The sequence below is a fragment of the Lithobates pipiens genome, unplaced genomic scaffold (genome assembly GCF_037356315.1).
Source record: "Lithobates pipiens isolate NorthernLeopardFrog02 unplaced genomic scaffold, aLitPip1_a1.2 Scaffold_10, whole genome shotgun sequence".
Lineage (NCBI taxonomy): Eukaryota > Metazoa > Chordata > Amphibia > Anura > Ranidae > Lithobates > Lithobates pipiens.
In genome coordinates this window covers 221,054,548-221,073,222 of record NW_027507686.1, presented here as the reverse complement: position 1 = coordinate 221,073,222, position 18,675 = coordinate 221,054,548, and the positions used below count along the sequence as shown (strand labels likewise).

General features: G+C 43.6%; 1 protein-coding gene across 6 annotated transcripts in view; it reads left to right on the top strand.

The window, feature by feature from the left end:
- DGKZ (diacylglycerol kinase zeta) overlaps positions 1-18,675 on the top strand; it is a 341,151-nt gene that overhangs the window by 218,690 nt on the left and 103,786 nt on the right. For all 6 annotated transcript variants that reach the window (XM_077461740.1, XM_077461769.1, XM_077461759.1 and 3 more), the window contains 4 exons: positions 1,140-1,208; positions 4,011-4,082; positions 10,989-11,105; positions 11,188-11,259. In XM_077461740.1, coding sequence (XP_077317866.1) covers positions 1,140-1,208; positions 4,011-4,082; positions 10,989-11,105; positions 11,188-11,259 — 330 coding nt within the window. The remainder of the gene's footprint in view (positions 1-1,139; positions 1,209-4,010; positions 4,083-10,988; positions 11,106-11,187; positions 11,260-18,675) is intronic.

Sequence of the window (18,675 nt, the reverse complement as noted above, 5' to 3'; positions counted from 1 at the left end):
TTGTGCATCTGCCTTAAGATATCTTGCTTAAAGCCCAACTCCAGCCAATCATGTGTTTTTAGTTTTGTACATCATGGAGATATGTTAGGTTCTCTGGCAAGTTTTAATTTTGAATATCCTTGTTGAAGAGATCAACGTCAGACGTTGTACGGACAAAGATTTTTTTTTTCACCCATGCTTTGTGTAGCACATGTCCCCTGGACAGGTAGTGAAGAGTGAGGGGACAAACATGGCAACACAAACATTCCATAGGTTCTAACCCTTCCATATTTAGCAGAAATAATACAGTGCAAACTTTCAGAAATTTGAATATCACTAAAAAAATACTTTGTGTGCCTAAAGTCTAAAAGTTTTAATTTAGATAAAGTGTTGAGGGGCTACAACCTATAGTTTCATAATTAGTTTCATAGCTAGTAAGGTTGAATAAAGACACCAGTCCATCCAGTTAAACCTGAGTGAGTGTCTACAATTGTCCTTATCCCTGTACATTGCACACTCACATTGGTCCCTACCCTCAATGAGCCCACAATCCAAGGTCCCCATTCATATACTAGGGCCAATTTTGGACATTTTGTCTCCCCCCACCACTCTGGAGAGATTCACCGACTCTATTGGACCTGGTGGCCATTGTCACCAAAACAGGAATATAGGTGAAATATACCAATGGGGACTCCAAGAAGGACTTCCTAACTTGGATATTTCCACTAACTTCCTGTTGTGCCTACAGGAAAAAAGTACAGGGAGATCTTCCCAATGGGATAGTAACCCATTCCCCACGCTATCCAAAATGATAGAAACAAGTTTTTACTTTACAGGTCTAACTTGGAAATTTTCTCTATGGTTTCTCTGTAATGGTCTCTTGCAGATACAATTTCTTTATTGTCTATTGAGGACCACGGAATAGTACTAACTCCTGGATATGTGGGTTATACTGCAGGGGTGGCATTATAACCCACTTGTCTAGGAATTACAGCTATCCTGTATTCTTCAATGGATGTTAAGAAAAAGATTTTATGGTAAGTCCAAAAATCCTAATTTTCCCTCTGTATGTTGTCTTGGATTGCTGACTTCATTGTGCAATTAGCACGTCCATTCACCTCTTTGCTGAACTTACTCAAGTACTTTCTCTCTCTCTTTAGCCTGTAATTGTTCGGCATCACTGGGTTCATCGGAGACGGCAAGCAGGGAAGTGCCGGCAGTGTGGGAAGGTGAGAGACCTTATTAGCATGTACTGAGAGGTAGAAGTGTATTATATCTAGACTTGCAGGGTTGACAGATTTGTATTACATCTTGACTAATATTAATAAATAATAGGGGTGAGTGGAAATTCTTTGCCATATGCGTTATGTCCACACTGTGTTATTTTAATTATCCGCATAGAAATATCCTAATGGATGCTTCAAAAAAAGGGACAATCTCATATTCATTTTAATTAGCACATGTGGTATTTCTTGCAGTATTTGTCAAAATGTGATAATTTAAAGTGGTTGTAAACCTTGACATATACCCAGTGAAGTGACTGGCCTCATATGATACATGGAGATGAAACAAAGCCTCCTACATGACTTGTACCTGTTTATATGCAGTCTTCTCTTCTCTACAGCTGTTTAAAGTACAGAATTTATACAGCTTTTCTGAGATTTCAGAAAACAGGGGGCGGGGAGCTGGAATTACACTCTGCAGATCTCATTGAGAAGAGCTCTGAGAGCTGATTGGCACACAGGAACAGAGCCGAGACTGTCAAACACCAGCTGTAAGGAAAAACCTGTTAAAGTGACTCCTACAAATAGTAGAGGAACAAAACAGCAGAGAGAAATGACACTTAGTGCTCTGGATTGAGGCAGGTATGCACTATAAAAGGATATGCTTTGTTCATATTTCATGTATGAAGTTTACAACCACTTTGTAGTAAAGTCTCTATTTATTTTTACCTACAGGTGAGCTTATAGCAAAACTTATTTGGAGGTAAAATGAATATGTCCTAAATGTTCACCGTTTAGGAGATATTCTAGTGAGCAGCAGCCGGCGGCGTCACCAGCACATGCGCTCTGAAGGAACAGCATACCTGTGCCATTCCTTTAGAGCTGTGTGCCATGCCCGAGACTCCCACGCGCAAGCACATTATGATATTGCCTTGCAGGTAGAAACTTTTTTTTTTTATATATGAGTTTACGAACGCTTTAAAGGGGTTGTAAACCTCAAGGTTTTTCACCTTAATACATTCTATGCATTAAGGTGAAAAACCTCCTGTGATGCAGCTGCCCCCCATATCCCCCCTTTTACTTGCCTGAACCCGGTCTTTCCATCGATGGGGATGAGCACACCAGCTGCAGCCAGTGTCTCAGGTCCTGATTGGATAGATTAATAGCTGCACAGCCATTGGCTCCCGCTGCTGTCAATCAAGCCCAATGATACAGGTGTCAATGGACACAGCAGCAGGACTCGGTAGCACGCCCACATGAGGGCCCCAAGGAAAGAGGAGGATAGGGGCCACTCTGTGCAAAACCAACTGCATATGGGAGGTAAAACAGACATATCCTTTAACACAGCATGGGAAAAAAAATATTTAAAAATCACAAAAATTACCATACAGGTCATCTCTCTTTAAAGTGAGCCAGTCAACTCAAGATGCTTTAGCAACAAAATATTCAGATAGAGTTTACATCTACTTTAAAGTGTAACTTCAGTCCACCTCTCTTGTGGCTCAATCCCCCCAAAAATCTCTCCCCCACTTTGGGAGCTGCTGTTATGGCACATGTACAGATGTGTCAGATAGGCTTTGCCCAGCACAGCCCATTGGGGTTGATTTACTAAAACCGGAGAGGGCAAAATCTGGTGCAGTTTTGCATGGTAGCCAATCGGCTTTAAAGCGGTAGTAAACCCGCTAATGTTTTTTTTTTTTTTTTTCTCCCACCTGCAAAGGAAAAGGCATAATGAGCTAGTATGCACCGCATACTAGCTCATTATGAAATACTTACCTTAGAACGAGGCCCCGACATCTGGCCCGATCCACGCCGAGGGAGCTGACATGCTCCCTCTGCGTTTCTTCCGTGTATCGCGGCTCCGGCGCTGTGAGTGGCCGGAGCCGCGATATCATCACTCCCGCCCATGCGCGCGGGAGATTTCATCCCGGCCGAGTCCGGCCACTGCCAGGCTTTCAGCCAAGAATCCCCTTGTGCGCATGCGCCGCTGCAGTCAGTGGCGTATACCGAGGGGAATATCTCCTAAACCGTACAGGTTTAGGAGATATTTTTTTTACCTACAGGTAAGCCTTATTATAGGCTTTACTGTACGTAAAAGTAAAAAAAATGAGTATACAACCACTTTAAACTTCACCTTGTTCAATTAAAGGAGAAGTACAGTCAAAGCTCCTTCTATGGATCACAAGAGTGCAGTTTGTTTTGCACTCCTGTGACCTGTTTTCAGCAAACAGCGGGCTGAAGTCTGCTCTCTGTTGACGTTACAGAAGTCTTGTTCAGGCTCCGAGCTGTGAGAACTGAGCAATCAGCGGTGTTCAATAGCTCGGTTCTCAGTGTAGAGTTGCCGAGGATCAGATCCACCATCGGACCGATGCTGAATGCACCTAGGTAAGTATAAATAAAATAAAAAAACAAATTGACATACTTCTCTTTTAAGCTTTGCCAAAATAACCTGGAAGCCGATTGGTTGTGCAGAGCTGCGCAAGATTTTTCACACTCCACACTCTAGTGACTCAACCCCAGTGTGTCCTGGCAGAAACTGTTGGCACATCTGTGCACGTGTAGGTGGTTTTCTGTGCATGTGCAAAGACAGTGAAGGCTTGTCTCTCAGGACCCGAAGCCATGCAGCACATCTACGCATGGGCAAGGGGGCAGGTAGAAAAAAAAATTCTTCTCTATCCAAAGCGGGAAAAAAAAATGTTTTGACTATGCATACACTTTAAGAACCCTTATTAAGTGGTTGATTTTTTTTTCATATATGGTCTAAATAATATGCAATCGTAGCTAATGAAAGGTTGTTATTCTTTTCAGGGGTTTCAACAGAAGTTTGCATTTCACAGCAAAGAGATTGTTGCAATCAGCTGCTCATGGTGCAAATTGGCGGTAAGTCTCAGTGTCATGGCTGTCTGACTCTGCTGTCACCTCCTCTGTGATCTGGCCCTTGAGTGGAAGGAAATATAGCATGGGACTGCCGAGTCACTACTATGATGGGGACATTGAAAAGAAACTAGTGTTAAGTTGGCCATACACCATTAGATTTATTTATTTTTTTCATTCAGCCTGCAGGCCGAACATAAAAAAAAAAAAACTCACCTATTCCTATAGTGTGGATTGTCTGATCTTCCACTGTGCCTATTGTATTCAGTACAGTGAAAATTCCCGAACAGCAACTGCATCTGTTTAAATGCAGCTGCTATTCAGCCAGACGTTTTCCATCCAGATCCTCTGTCGAGCAGGATGAGGCCAACAGGGTCACCCACTTACCAAATTTTGGCTGGTTCATTCATAAGAAAACAGCTGAAATTCACATAGTGTATGGGCAGCTTTAAGGGAACTATTTAGTCTTGAGGCTTGAAAAAGAAGCAGCGAAGCTCCGAAACCTGTAGCCACACCTCCTATTGCGGTCCTCCCAGGTGTTATGTAATTTTTGGCCTTGTGCCTTCCATGTGTTCCACCGTGGTTCTGACATTCCCGGGTTCGGCTTTCAGTGCTCATCCTTCCAGCTAGAGTTTGTAACTGCACCTACATCTTTGAAAGTCCAAAACAAGGCTTACCACTACCACCACAGGATTGTGGAAGGAGATATGCTTGTACTTGTATTAATCAAGTGATTTGCCATTTTTATTTCATAATAAAATTTCACATATGTGTTTTTCACTTAACCCGGATATCATGCTGATCCTCTATCTTCAAAAGTCATTGAGTTCTAAATTCACTGGTTGCATTGCAGGGCAATGACTAAGAAAATTGTTGAAGTGAATGACATCTAAGCAACTATCATTTGCACGCAGAGGCCTGTATTGGTGACCTGTGTTTTTTCTCTCCACACAGATGTCCTTTAATGAGACCCTGCCAGGTCTCTAAACATATCAAAACGGCACACCTCTGCAATAGAAGGTGTATAATTGCCCCCTTGGCGGTCTGTGTCTCCTACCTCACCTCTAATGCAGCAGCCATTTTCAGTCTCTTTGGGATTCAACACTTCCAGGAGTGTCAGGCGCCTCTGTCTCCTGCCATGCACTGCTGTTACTTCCTCTGATCCCTATGTCTGCACAGGACATCACAGGTGTCAGAGGATGGAACAACATTGCATGGCAAGGAACACGTGTACCTGACACTCCTGGAAGTGTCAAATCCCGATGAGACTTACAGAAGCTGCAGTGGGTAAATGGGCCTTTAGTCCCTCTTATATTGGGGGGAAGCATTGTTTTATATAGTTAGGTTGAAAAAAAGACACAAGTCCATCTAGTTAAGCCAATAAAAAAATAAATTATATATATATTATATTTACACTTTATACTTTACACACACACTCACACACGCACTATCTCACAAAAGTGAGACAACCCTCACATTTTTGTAAATATTTTATTCTATCTTTTCATGTGACAACACTGAAGAAATGACACTTGTCTACAATGTAAAGTAGTGAGTGCACAGCTTGTATAACAGTGTAAATTTTCTGCCCCCTCAAAATAACTCAACACAGAGCCATTAATGTCTAAACCACTGGCAAAGTGAGTACACCCCTGACTCACCCAAAAGGGAAAATGTCAAGATTGGACCCAATTAGCCATTTTCCCTCCCCGTTGCCATTTGACCCTGAAACTGAGCTGCAGCATGGTGGTCAAGACCATACAGCAGTTTAACAGGACAGGTTACACTCAGCACAGGCCTCGCCATGGTCACCCAAAGAAGTTGAGTGTATGTGCTCAGTGTCATATCCAGAGGTTGTCTTTGGGAAATAGACGCATGAGTGCTGCCAGCATTGCTGCAGAGGTTGAACGGGTGGGGGGTCATCCTGTCAGTGTTCAGACCATACGCCGCACACTGCATCAAATTGGTCTGCGTGGCTGTTGTCCCAGAAAAAAACCTCTTCCAAAGATGATGCACAAGAAATCCCATAAATATTGACACTTTGGGCCCAATTTGGACATTTTCACTTAGGGTGTACTCACTTTTGTTGCCAGCAGTTTAAACATTTAGCCCATAAATATTGACACTTTGGGCCCAATTTGGACATTTTCACTTAGGGTGTACTCACTTTTGTTGCCAGCAGTTTAGACATTAATGGCTGTGTGTTGAGTTATTTTGAGGGGACAGCAAATTTACACTGTTATACAAGCTGTACACTCACTACTTTACATTGTAGACAAGTGTAATTTCTTCAGCGTTGTCACATGAAAAGATATCATAAAATGGTTACAAAAATGTAAGGGGTGTACTCACTTTTGTGAGATACTGTATATGCTTAAAAACCTGACAGGGTCTCTTTAAGTGTGAGCAAAAACAATGACTTTGGCAGGCAAAGCCGTCACCCTTCCAGGTAGTGCCAGGGCTGCAGAGTGCAGAGCATTGCTATTGGCCCATTACAATGATTCACGATAGGAGAATGCAGGAAGATGGGTAAGCTTCAGCACTATCAGCTTTGCTTGTCAGGATGTCCATAGCAGGACAGTTTGGGGGGCTCCAGGTACGTGCCCCTCTAGATCCCCATAATCTTATACCTACAGCAGTTTTGTTTTTTGTTTCTCATCACAGAGTCTCTAAGCTGACCATACAATCTACACTCTGATTTTGTCATCTCCTTTAGATCTACTGTAGTGCAACATCTATCTTTTTCAATTCTTTAAAGCGGGGCTCCACCCTAAAGTGGAATTTCCGCTCATCGGAACCCCTCGCCCTCCGGCGCCACAATTGGCACCTTTCAGGGGGGAGGGGGGTGCAGATACCTGTACAGTACAGGTATTTGCACCCACTTCCGGCATAGATATCCGCAGAATCTGCAGATATTTACGCCACTTCCTGCGGGTCGTCCGCTGGGAAACACACGGATCCCAGAGACAGCGGGGACCATCCTTATTGCGCAGCGCGACTCGCGCATGTGCAGTAGGGAACCAGGAAGTGATTCCCATACCCAAGATGGTGGCGGCAGCACCCGAGAGACGATGGAGAGATCGGCTTCGGGTGCCGACATCGCGGGCGCGCTGGGCGGCTAAGTGTCCTTATTTTAAAAGTCAGCAGCTGCAGTATTTGCAGCCGCTGATTTAAAAAAAAAAACGGCTGAACTCCCGCTTTAGGCTAGGTTCACACCGCTGCGATGCGGGAACGCCGCAAATCCGCTGCGTTTTCCCGCATCGCATTACTCCCGCCGGCAGTTCACACTGCCCTATGCGGACGGCTGGGAGTGTCAATGATATGTTAATGACACCCCCAGATCCGTCCGCATATCGCAGTGCGATCTGCCGACTCGCACAGGAATCGGATCGCATGGTGTGAAACCCCATGCGATCTGATTCTGTTGCGGACCAAAAAAAGGGTCCCATGCGAGTTTGCTGCGGGAGCGATGCGAATTCAGCCATACTATCTGTATGGCTGTACTCGCATCGCTACGGAGATCGGATGTGATTTGCGGTGCGAATCACATCCGGATCTCCCCCCGCAGCAGTGTGAACCCAGCCTTAAGAACGATTTCTTTTAGAGCCTGGATGCTGGATGGAGAGTGATGCTCAACTTGTCTCTTCAGAATTCCCCATAGGTGTTTGAATGGGTTCAGATCAGGAGACATACAGTGCTTGGCCGCTGAATCACTTTCACCCTGTTCTTCTTCAGAAAGGCAACAGTGGCCTTAGATGTGTGTTTTGGATCATTGTCATGTTGGAAAAGTTCACGACGACCAGGGCACGGAGTTATGGGGGCATCTTCTCTTTCAATATAGAGCAGTCCATTTGTGATTTCATGATACTATCGATGAAATGCAGCTCCCCGACACCAGCAGCACTCTTGTAGCCCCGCAGGACACTGCCACCACCATGTTTCACTGTAGGCACCATACATTTTTCTTTGTACTCCTCACATATACAACACCAAACAGATTTGACGCCATCAGTTCCAAAAACATTTATCTTGGTCTCAGCACTCCAGAGTACAGATTCCCAGTAGTCTTCTTCTTTTTCAGCATGGGCCCTGGCAAATTTTAGACAGGCTTTTGTGTGCATGGACTTTAAGAGCGGGTCCTTTGTGGGCGACACCCATGCATGCCATTCCTCTGCAGTGTACACTGTATTGGGGAAACAATCACCCCAGTTTGAGTTTCTATTTCTTTAGCTAACTGATGTGAACGTACATTGTGATATTCTTCAACCCTTCTCATCAGACGATGCTCCTGTCAAGGTGTTAACTTCCGTTGATGGCCTGGACATCTCTGTGAGATGGTTGCAGTTCCATCTTTGTTAAATTGTTGTATCACATTTGCTATAGTATTCTGATAAGTAAAGCTTTGCTGATCTTCTTGTAGCCTTCACCTTTCTCGTGTAAAGAAATTATTTTCTTTCTCAGGCTTTCTGACATTTTCTCTTCCATGTGGTGCCATTGCTGACAGCATTTAACCACTTCAGCCCCAGAAGGTTTTACCCCCTTAACGACCAGGCTACTTTTTGCAATGCGGCACTGCGTTATTTTAACTGATAATTGTGCACTCGTGCGACACTGTACCCAAATTAAATTGATGTAATTTTTCCCCCCAAAAATAGAGCTTTCTTTTGGTGGTATTTGATCACCTCTGCGGTTTTTATTTTTTGCGCTATAAGCAACAAAAGATCGACATGTTTTAAAAAAAAAATTAAAAAAATCTAATTTCTTCATCATTTTAGGCCAATATGTATTCTGCTACAAATTTTTGTTAAAAAAAAAAATAAAAAAAAATCCCAATAAGCATATATATCAAACTATGGGACAGATTTATGATATATATATATATATATAGTTTTTATTTTATTTTTTTACTATTTTGTGGGACTACGACATTGCTGACACCAAGTGACACTAATACAGCGATCAGCACTAACATAAATGCACGGTCATTGTACTGACACTGGCTGGGAAGGGGGTTAACCCCTTCGCGGGCGATCAGAAGGTTAAATGTGTTTCCTGGGAGTGCTTGCTAACTATGTGGGAGATGTTTTAACTGGGTGAAGACAGAGATCTCAACATTGGCAGCCTGCCATTCTGCCTCTCTTAGGAACGATCGCGGGTGGCTGGTGGACATAAGGTCCGCCGGACCCGCTAATTGGCTCCCCCTCTGTCCAATCAGTGTGCGATCGGGTCTCCGGTGGTGTGCCCCCTAGAGGCTATTGCATGTACGTGATTTCTTGCATTAGAGCTACTTTGCTGCAGTACATGTACATTACGTGGTCGGCAAGTGGTTAATGTTAAGTAACGAATAAAAAACAAAAATGGTTGCACTCTATACATTTAACCTTATAAACGTGATAATAAGTAATCAATTAATGATAAATTAAACATAACTTATGAAACGTCCCACAAAAATTTTTATAGTGTAACTCTATAAATGTTCAGTGACGCTAAATAGAGATTCCAATGACAGTCAATCAGACTTCCAATCGACCAATCTCTAACAAATAATGAGAATATCAGCTTGTGGTCAGTTCCACAAAAATCAATGTGACTTTGCTTGCAGACCCACCACCATAAGAAGTGTGCGCTTACCAGCTGCACAGACAAGTGATGCTTGTGGCTAACACCCAGCCAGGGCCTTTTCCTCAATGGTGTTCCGATATCAGTCCAGTCACCGCATCTGTGGGGGAATCTTCTGGTCCGAACTTTAACGGAACAAATCCTCCTCTGGAAGCTTGTGTGCAACTCTATACATGATAATGCAAACGTGGCTCAGAGAAAAAAAATCAATAAATAGCCATAGGTAAAACCCGCTTGGTTTTTAATAAATGTTAAAAACACAAACGCCGATTAGGCGTAAAAACAGCAAAGAATAAAAATATATGCGGCCGGCCGGCTACAATTCACACGCCCGTGCTTACAACAACAGGATGTAGCGCATGATGACTTCAGTAAATCATTCCTGCCGGCGCGTTTCATCACAGGTTTAAAGTCAAGGGGTGCGATGACGTCGTGAATGCCCCATGACGACGTCAAACCTGTGACGAAACCTGCTTGCGGTGATTTCATCATGGCTGCACTGTAGCTAGTGCAGGATCACGACAGTGAAACCTTTTCAAACATATCCATGTCATCAGGATGGGACATGGGCACTCCCATGAGGTACCCTTTACTCATCAGCACTGGGGAACTGGGATCCCGGACTGTGGATGTAGGGAAGTATACCTGGGTCAGAAAAATCACTTTCAAAATGATAGATTGGCTGAGAGCTAAAGGGTAGAATTGTTTGTTTTATTCTATCCAGCGTAATAGCTTTCAATGTAATTTATGATGCCAGATAGTAATACACAGCAACCAGTTTGCAGTCTTTTTCAAGGATGTTCTAAATTGATGGAATGTAAAACATGATTGGTTGTGATGGATTTGTGCAATTTTTGTACTTCACGCAGTTGTTCCAAAACTGAGATTTTAATTTTTGGTAGCTGAAGGAGGGTTAAACTTCAAGGACTCCAGGACTTCTCTCATCACTGGAGTCCTAGATCTCATTAAAGGCTCCAGTGATGAGATCAGCACTTGCGTTCTTGCTTTCCTTGACAAATGTTTTATGTTTTTTTTTTATTATTAAGAAGAAACCAAGAGGAGAAGAGCATGAACACCCCTGTTGGTGCATCACATATGAGATTCCAGATAAGTAAGGATAGCATCAAAAACTTTGGCGAGGAGACCTCCTTACCTGAGTCTCCAAGAGATGTTAGAAATCAGTAGTAGAAACATCTCACCAAATTCTCTTCATATCTAAAATGTCCGTTTTTTGTTTTTAAATCAGCCAAATGCAATTCTTAGATGTGTTGTATTCTCTCTCTCTCGCTTCAGTACCACAACAAGGTCTCATGCTTCATGCTGCATCACATAGAAGAACCGTGTTCCTTAGGCGCTCATGCTGGTGTCATAGTCCCACCCACCTGGATTGTCCGAGTGCGTCGGCCACAGGTAAGTGATGCCATGCTTTTTTTTTTCCGCTTCTCTCTTCTTCTCTGCCAGTCTTCTAATGTTCTTCACCTGTTCCCTTTAGAGTTCAATCAAGTCCAGCAAGAAGAAAAAGAGACCCTCATTCAAGAGAAAACCTAGCAAGAAAGGCACAGAGGTAAGCATCAAAAGATCTGTGTGCGCTGCATTGGAAACTCACCTTGTAAAACCCATTCAGTTTTTTTTTAAAGCCAGCAGCTACAAATACTGCAGCTGCTGACCTATAAAATAGTGACACTTACCTGTCCAGCGCACCCGCGATGTCGGCACCCGAAGCCGATCTCTCGATCGTCTCTCGGGTGCTGCCGCCGCCATCTTGAGTATGGGAATCAGGAAATGGAGCCTTTCGGCTTAATTTCCCGGTTCCCTATTGCGCATGTGCGAGTCGCGCTGCGCAATAAGGATGGACCCGCTGCCTCTGGGATCTGTGTGTTTCCCAGCAGGCAGCGGGGGACTTTCGGAAAGGGGCGTAATCTAACGCCCCTTTCCACAGAGAGCTATCCCGGAAGTGGGTGCAGATACCTGTACTGTACAGGTACCTGCACCCCCCTCCCCCCTGAAAGGTGCCAATTGTGGTGCCGGAGGGGGGGAGGGTTCCGATGAGCTGAAGGTCCACTTTAGGGTGGACCTCTGCTTTAAGCACTTGATGTCTGGGAAGATTACGTGTTCATGCAACGCTGTACCCAGATTAAATGTATTTCTTTTTTCCCCCCACAAATAGAGCTTTCTTTTGGTAGTATTTGATCACCTTTCCACTGTAAACCAAAAAAAATTGAAAATTTTGAAAAAAAAAGATATATATATATATATATATATATATATATATATATATATATTTTTTTTTTTTTTTACTTTCTGCTATAAAACCTATCCAATAAAAAATGTTTTTTAACCACTTCAGCTCCGGACCAATAAACACCTTAAGGACCAGAGGTCTTTTTGCAACTTCGCACTGCGCTGCTTTAACTGGTAATTGCGCGGTCATGCAATATTGCACCCAAACGAAATTTGCGTCCTTTTCTTCCCACAAATAGAGCTTTCTTTTGATGGTATTTGATTGCCTCTGCGATTTTTTTTTTTTTGCGATATAAATGGAAAAAGAGCGAAAATTTTGAAAAAAAAGATATTTTCTTCTTTTTGTTATAAGAAAAATCGAATAAACTAAATTTTAGTCATACATTGAGGGCAAAATTTATTCAGCCACATGTCTTTAGTAAAAAAAATGTCAATAAGCATATATTTTTTGGTTTGCGCAAAAGTTATAGCGTCTACAAACTAGAGTACATTTTCTGGAATTTACGCAGCTTTTAATTTATGACTGCCGATCTCATTTCTTGAGGTGCTAAAATGGCAGGGCAGTACAAATCCCCCCCCAATTGACCCCATTTTGGAAAGTAGACACCCCAAGGAAATTGCTGATGGGTATGTTGAGCCCATTGAATATTTATTTTTTTTGTCCTAAGGGATTGAATAATGACAAAAAAAAAAAAAATTTTTTACAAAAAGTTGTCACTAAATGATATATTGCTCACACATGCCATGGTTATATGTGGAATTGCACCCCAAAATATATTCCGCTACTTCTCCCGAGTATGGGGATACCACATGTGTGGGACTTTTTGGGAGTCTAGTCGCGCACGGCACCCCGAAAACCAATCACCACCTTCAGGATTTCTAAGGGTGCAAATTTTTGATTTAACTCCTCACTACCTATCACAGTTTCGAAGGCCATAAAATGCCAAAATAGCACAAAACCCCCCCAAATGACCCCATTTTGGAAAGTAGACACCCCAAGCTATTTACTGAGAGGCATGTTGAGTCCATGGAATATTTTATATTTTGCCACAAGTTGCGGGAATATTACAAACTTTTTTTTTTTTGCACCAAGTTGTCACTAAATGATATATTGCTCACACATGCTATGGGCATATGTGAAATGGCACCCCAAAATAAATTCTGCTGCTTCTCCCGAGTACGGGGATACCACATGTGGGGGACTTTTTGGGAGCCTAGCCACGTACGGGACCCCGAAAACCAAGCACTGCCTTCCGGATTTGAATATAAAATGCTACCAAAAAAACCTGTTAGCGATGGCAGGGATCAGGCCTGACTCTGCGATCGCTGCAGTTATGTGTTTAGTGTTTTGTAAGTGACAGTGATCGATCGATACTGCACTGGGGTGGGCTGGGCAGAGGGACAAAACGCAGGTGCTAGCAGGTATTTGGGCTGATCCCGCTAACAATGCGTTTTTTTGGAACCCTAAACTGCTGGGGACGCTAGTATAGATCTGATCAGATCAGATATTGATCTGTTCAGATTCTATACCACTACGGGAGGTGTATGCTTTGCGTGTGGGTGTTAGCGGTACTGGCACTAACCTAGCGCTGCCTGGGGCGACGCAGACCCTGACCCTAAAACCTAATTGATATCACCCGCCGGGTGATCAGGGGGTTAAACCTTTATTGGGTAATAAATGGTGGGTGCCCTGATGCTATAAAAAACAAACTAACCAGAGTCACCCGTAACACTTATACGGTGATCAGTGGTGAAAGGGTTAACTAGGGGCAATCAGGGGGTTCAAATTTTTATTAGGTAGTATATGGGGGTCCCTGGCGCTATATAAAAACCTGACGGGGAACCTAAATAACTAACTGGCTAACCAGCGTCACCAGTGACGCTTATACTGTGATCGCTGGTGAAAGGGGGTGAAAGGGTTAACTAGCAGCAATCAGGGGGTTAAAACCATTATTGGGTAGTATATCGGGGTACCTAGCGCTATAAAAACCTGGCGGTGAACCTAAAAAAATAACTAGCTACCTAGCGACACTAGCGACACTGATGCAGCGTTCAGAAAAATTATCGCTTAGTGACACTGGCAAAAGGGGGTGAAAGGGTTAACTAGCGGAAATCAGGGGGTTAAAACCATTATTGGGTAGTATATCGGGGTACCTAGCGCTATAAAAACCTGGCGGTGAACCTAAAAAAATAACTAGCTACCTAGCGACTGTAGCGACACTAATGCAGCGATCAGAAAAACGATCGCTTAGTGACACTGGCAAAAGGGGGTGAAAGGGTTAACTAGCGGCAATCAGGGGGTTAAAACCATTATTGGGTAGTATATCGGGGTACCTAGCGATATAAAAACCTGGCGGTGAACCTAAAAAAATAACTAGCTACCTAGCGACACATGCAGCGATCAGAAAAATTATCGCTTAGTGACACTGGCAAAAGGGGGTGAAAGGGTTAACTCTAGGGGCAATCAGGGGGTTAAATCTTTATTGGGGGGTGATAGGGGGCTACCCTGGACCTAACACTAACTGTCCTGACAGTTTTTACTGTCACAACTGACACTGAATGCATTGATCAGTAAAGAAATGATCAATGCAATCAGTGACACTGTGACTGGGGGGTGGGAGGGGGGGCGGGGGCGATCGGGGGGGGGGGTTTGTGTGCCTGTGTGTACCTACATGTCAGTGTAGTGTTGGTGCACACTTACTATTAGTCTTCTCCTCGTAGTCCGGTCAAAAAGACCGCCCCGAGGAGAATGACGTCACTTCCTCCTTCCTGTGTAAACAATACACAGTGGGAGGAAGCTTCTCATTGGCCAGGAGCGATCCAGAGGGGGTGGCCGAAAACCAACGGCCATCCCCTCATCACGGAGCGCTCCTGGAGCGAACCTGACCGCCGTAACCAGCGGGAGGGGGTCCGATCGGACCCCCCACCCGCTGGAAGGCAATCGATTGTGCCTGCCTGTGCCATTGTGTTGACGTACATTGGCAATACGGCGGTCCTGAAGTGGTTAAAATCAAATTTCTTCATCATTTTAGGCCAATATGTATTCTGCTACATATTTTTGGTAAAAAAAAAAAATCCCAATAAGCATATATTGATTGGTTTGTGCAAAAGTTATAGCGGTGATCAGTGACTTATAGCAGGGCTGTGATATTGTAGTGGGCATTTGGACACTAACTGAAACTTTTAGGGACACTAATACAATGATTAGTGCTAAAAAATATGCACTGTACCAACTGTACTACAGTAATCAAATACAACACTGTACACTGTAATAAGATGATCAGAGAGCCAGGCACTTGATTGTGAACAAGGATGCCTGTGGAAAAATGTAGCGATCCGGCCGCTGCTTCAAATTCATAAGACCAAATGAGAAAAAACAAAAATTCCAACGCAAGGAGTGTTGTTCCAGTATGTTATTGCACAAGCAAAGTGGAGTAAAAAGTATCAATCTTTAACCACTTAAGAACCAGCCGCCGCAGTTCGGCAGGTTGGCTCCCCTGGGCGTATCGGTAGAGGGTGCGCGCGATGCCTGCAGGCCATCCGTGATTGCTCCTGACAGAGACAGAACAGGGATCTGTCAATGTAAATAGACTGATCTCCGTTCTGTCAGGGGGGGGGGAGAGAGACTGATCTGTTGTTCCTACTGTTTAGGAGCAGCGACCGGTCTCCTCCCCCAGGCACTCCCATTCCCCCCCACAGTTAGAAACACCTCCCTAGGTAACACATTTAACCCCTTGATCGCCCCCTAGGGTTAACCCCTTCCCTGCCAGTGACATTTATACAGTAATCAGTGGCTATTTTTAGCTCTGATCACTGTATAAATGTCAGTGGTTCCAAAAAAAGTGTCCGATCTGTCTGGTGCAATATCACAGTCCCGCTAAAAATCGCTGATCACTGGCATTATTAGTAAAAAAAAAAAAATAACAATAAAAATGCCATAAATCTATTTCCCTATCTTGTGTACACTATAACTTTTGGGCAAACCAATCAATATACGCTTATTGAGATTTTTTTTTTTCTACCAAAAATATGCAGAAGAATATATCTAAACTGAGTAAGAAAGTAGTTTTTTTTTTTTTTTATATGTTTTTTTTAGGGGATATTTATTAAATAAAAATTGTCGCTCTTTTTTTGTCGATAGTGCAAAAAAATAAAAACCGCAGAGGTGATCAAATGCCACCAAAAGAAACTTCTATTTGTGGGGAAAAGAAGGACATAAATTTTGTTTGGGTACAACGTCATACGCAATTGTCAGTTAAAGCAACGCAGTGTCGTATCACAAAAAATGGCCTGGTCATTAAGGGGGCAAATCCTTCCAGTCCTTAAGTGGTTTATGACAGTTGTATCCATTCATAAACTTTAACCAAAAGAACAAGTGGGGAATGCCTTGAAAGCACAATAACTCCCGGCTAGCATGTCATGCTCTGCAGACCCGGATGGGATGGCTATAACAAACCCTGTTACTGTGTAAAGACAGTGACGCATAAGTCTGAAGCCCCTTTCACACTTGTGAGACTTTTCCTGTGACTTTGGACATCAGAGTCCAATGACATGTCATACCCCATTCATAAAAGTAGTCCCTGTACTACTTTGTTCCGACTTTGATGCAAATTGAGGTCCATAGACCTCAAGTTTACACAGGCATTCCCTGAAATCAGGTCAAAATCGCACAACTTTTAAGTCGCGGCAGTGTGAAAGGGGCCTAACACTGACTGAGCTCCGTCATAATTCTACAACCCTGTTCTTTCAATGGCTCTACGGTCGCTTGACCATTTCCAGCCTGCCTGTGATCGCTGTTGCACATTTATCTGTATAGACCCGGAACCAAGCTATTGGTTTGTTCCTCCAGTCGGGATTGTACAGCCCTGTGCAGCTCTGTCTCTCCTGCCCCTCCCCTGACCATCGGGAACCGAGCGTGCCTTTCCTGGGCTGAAAGTTTACATCTTGGAGCACTCGGGTCCCCCTCCACCCTCCCTCGTTTTATTATCTTACAGTTTTGAGAGTGGGAGCCCTTTATTACACCCTCACTGTCTTTACACAGTACCAGGGCTTGTTACACCCATTCATTCCATCCGCGTCTGCAAAGGATGACATGCCAGCCGTTATTGTGCTTTCAAGGAATTCCCTACTTGATCTTTTGGTTAAAGTTTATAAACTAGATACAACTGTCATTAAAGATTTATACTTTTTATTCCACTTTGCTTGTGTAATAATATGCTGGAACAGCTCTCCTTGTGTCTGGAATTTTTTTTTTTTCACTGTAATAACAACACTGGCTGGGAAAGGGTTAACATCGGGGACAATCATAGGGTTAACTATGCTCCTAACTGTTTTTCTACAGTGTGAGAGGTGCTTTTACTAGGGAAAGGCATGGATCCTTGTCCCTGCTTTGCAGGAACACAGGATTTATGCCTTCCCTACTGACAGAACGGTGACAAGCCTTGCTTACGTAGGGAGACCGCCGTTCTGCCTTTCTGATGGATCATCGGCGGGTGCAAGCTGTAGAAATCTGCCGCATGCGCGTTTTCTACCTGGAAGAGGATTGCCGCAGAGGTGCCGCTCTGTACATTTAGAGCTACTATAGGGCGGCCCTTAAAGAGGAAGTAAACCCTGATGAGTTTACTTCCTCTTTTTTTCCCTGCAAAGGTAAAGCATAATGGACTACTATGCATCTCATAGTAGCCCATTATGTGTCACTTACCTGACACAGGAGCCAGCGAAGTCGCCGCTGTCCCCTGTAGTCCGCTGCATCCATCTTGCTGGTGGCGTCTCGCAGCTCCGCCGCTGTCATTCCGCGAAGCCGCGATGACGTCACTCCTGCGCATGCGCACGGGAATCGACAAATGCGGCAGCTCCATTCTTGGAACTGCCGCGTTCAGTGCGCCTGCGCGCCGCTGTCTACGGCGCATGCGCCGTAGACAGCGGTGCCCGTATTCGGGCAAATATCTCCTAAACCAGATAGGTTTAGGAGATATTGCTTGGACCTACAGGTAAGCCTTAATCTAGGCTTACCTGTAGGTCAAAGTGGTTTGTAAGGGTTTACAACCACTTTAAGTGGTTCAAATTGAAATAAAAGGGAAAACATTTGTGTATAGATATAAAAATGTATTTAAAAAAAAAATGATAAATACCTTTTTGTTCCCTTTTTTTTTTTTTTTTTTTTTTGTTATAAGAGATCACATTCCCTCTGTTCTCAGCTGCATAAGAGCTAGGGAAGGAGAAACAGCAGCTCATTGATCTTCCCAGTAAATGGCTGTGGGGGGGGGGGGTGTCAGGACAAGTCTGATCATTGGAGGAGAGCAAGCTAAGTTCGCAGCATAGCTAGAGAACTTACCATGGTATGTTCTCCTGCTTAGTGTGGTCAGTTTTAAATGGGAAAGCAGAGGGACTGTCAGGAACACCGGTGATTTCACACAAAGGAAGCAATATAAAGAGAGCAGGATAGTTTCTCGTACAAGTACCGTTGGTACAGCAGACACATATCAGGAATATGAAGGAACAAAAACTGTGAAAAAAAAAAAAAAAGCAAAAAAACTGTTCTCTTGCTCTGTGAGGGTAGGACTCTGTGGACAGAAGTACAAATCCTTTGGCGGGTAAACATCTTTCTTATATTTACTATGTAATCTGTGTATTTAGCTGTTTGTTCAGTCTTAATAACTAGATAAGGGAATGAGGTTCCACAATAATGAGGGTGGTAGTATGACTGTAGATCTGTGTTGCATTTGGTGAACTTCATTTA